Source organism: Tupaia chinensis, unplaced genomic scaffold (assembly GCF_000334495.1).
Source record: "Tupaia chinensis unplaced genomic scaffold, TupChi_1.0 Scaffold140356_1, whole genome shotgun sequence".
Classification (NCBI taxonomy): Eukaryota; Metazoa; Chordata; class Mammalia; order Scandentia; family Tupaiidae; genus Tupaia; species Tupaia belangeri.
The window spans coordinates 27,436-27,704 of NW_006200233.1; the positions used below are offsets into that span (position 1 = coordinate 27,436).

The window sequence follows — 269 nt, forward strand, 5'->3', positions numbered from 1 at the left end:
GTGACGTCACTTCCGGCCGCCCGACCTGCGCCGCCTGCGTTCTTCCGGCCGCGTCGCCGCCGCCCCGCCATCGAGCTCCGTGCCTGCGGCCGCGTCCCTCGCCATGTCGTCGCACAAGACGTTCAGGATTAAGCGCTTCCTGGCCAAGAAGCAGAAGCAGAACCGGCCCATCCCGCAGTGGATCCGCATGAAGACCGGCAACAAGATCAGGTACAACTCCAAGAGGCGGCACTGGAGGAGGACCAAGCTGGGGCTGTGAGGAGGCCCCG

General features: G+C 66.9%; 1 protein-coding gene across 2 annotated transcripts in view; it reads left to right on the forward strand.

Moving 5' to 3' along the window:
• The window catches only part of LOC102502771 (60S ribosomal protein L39), a 1,279-nt gene continuing 1,010 nt past the window's right edge, over positions 1-269 (forward strand). The window contains exon 1 of one of the 2 annotated variants that reach the window (XM_014593352.2): positions 1-210. In XM_014593352.2, the coding sequence (XP_014448838.1) occupies positions 104-210 (107 nt within the window). In that variant the 5' untranslated portion in view covers positions 1-103. Of the gene's footprint in view, positions 264-269 lie in introns of those variants that run through there. The other variant, XM_006162631.3, reaches the window with a different exon arrangement.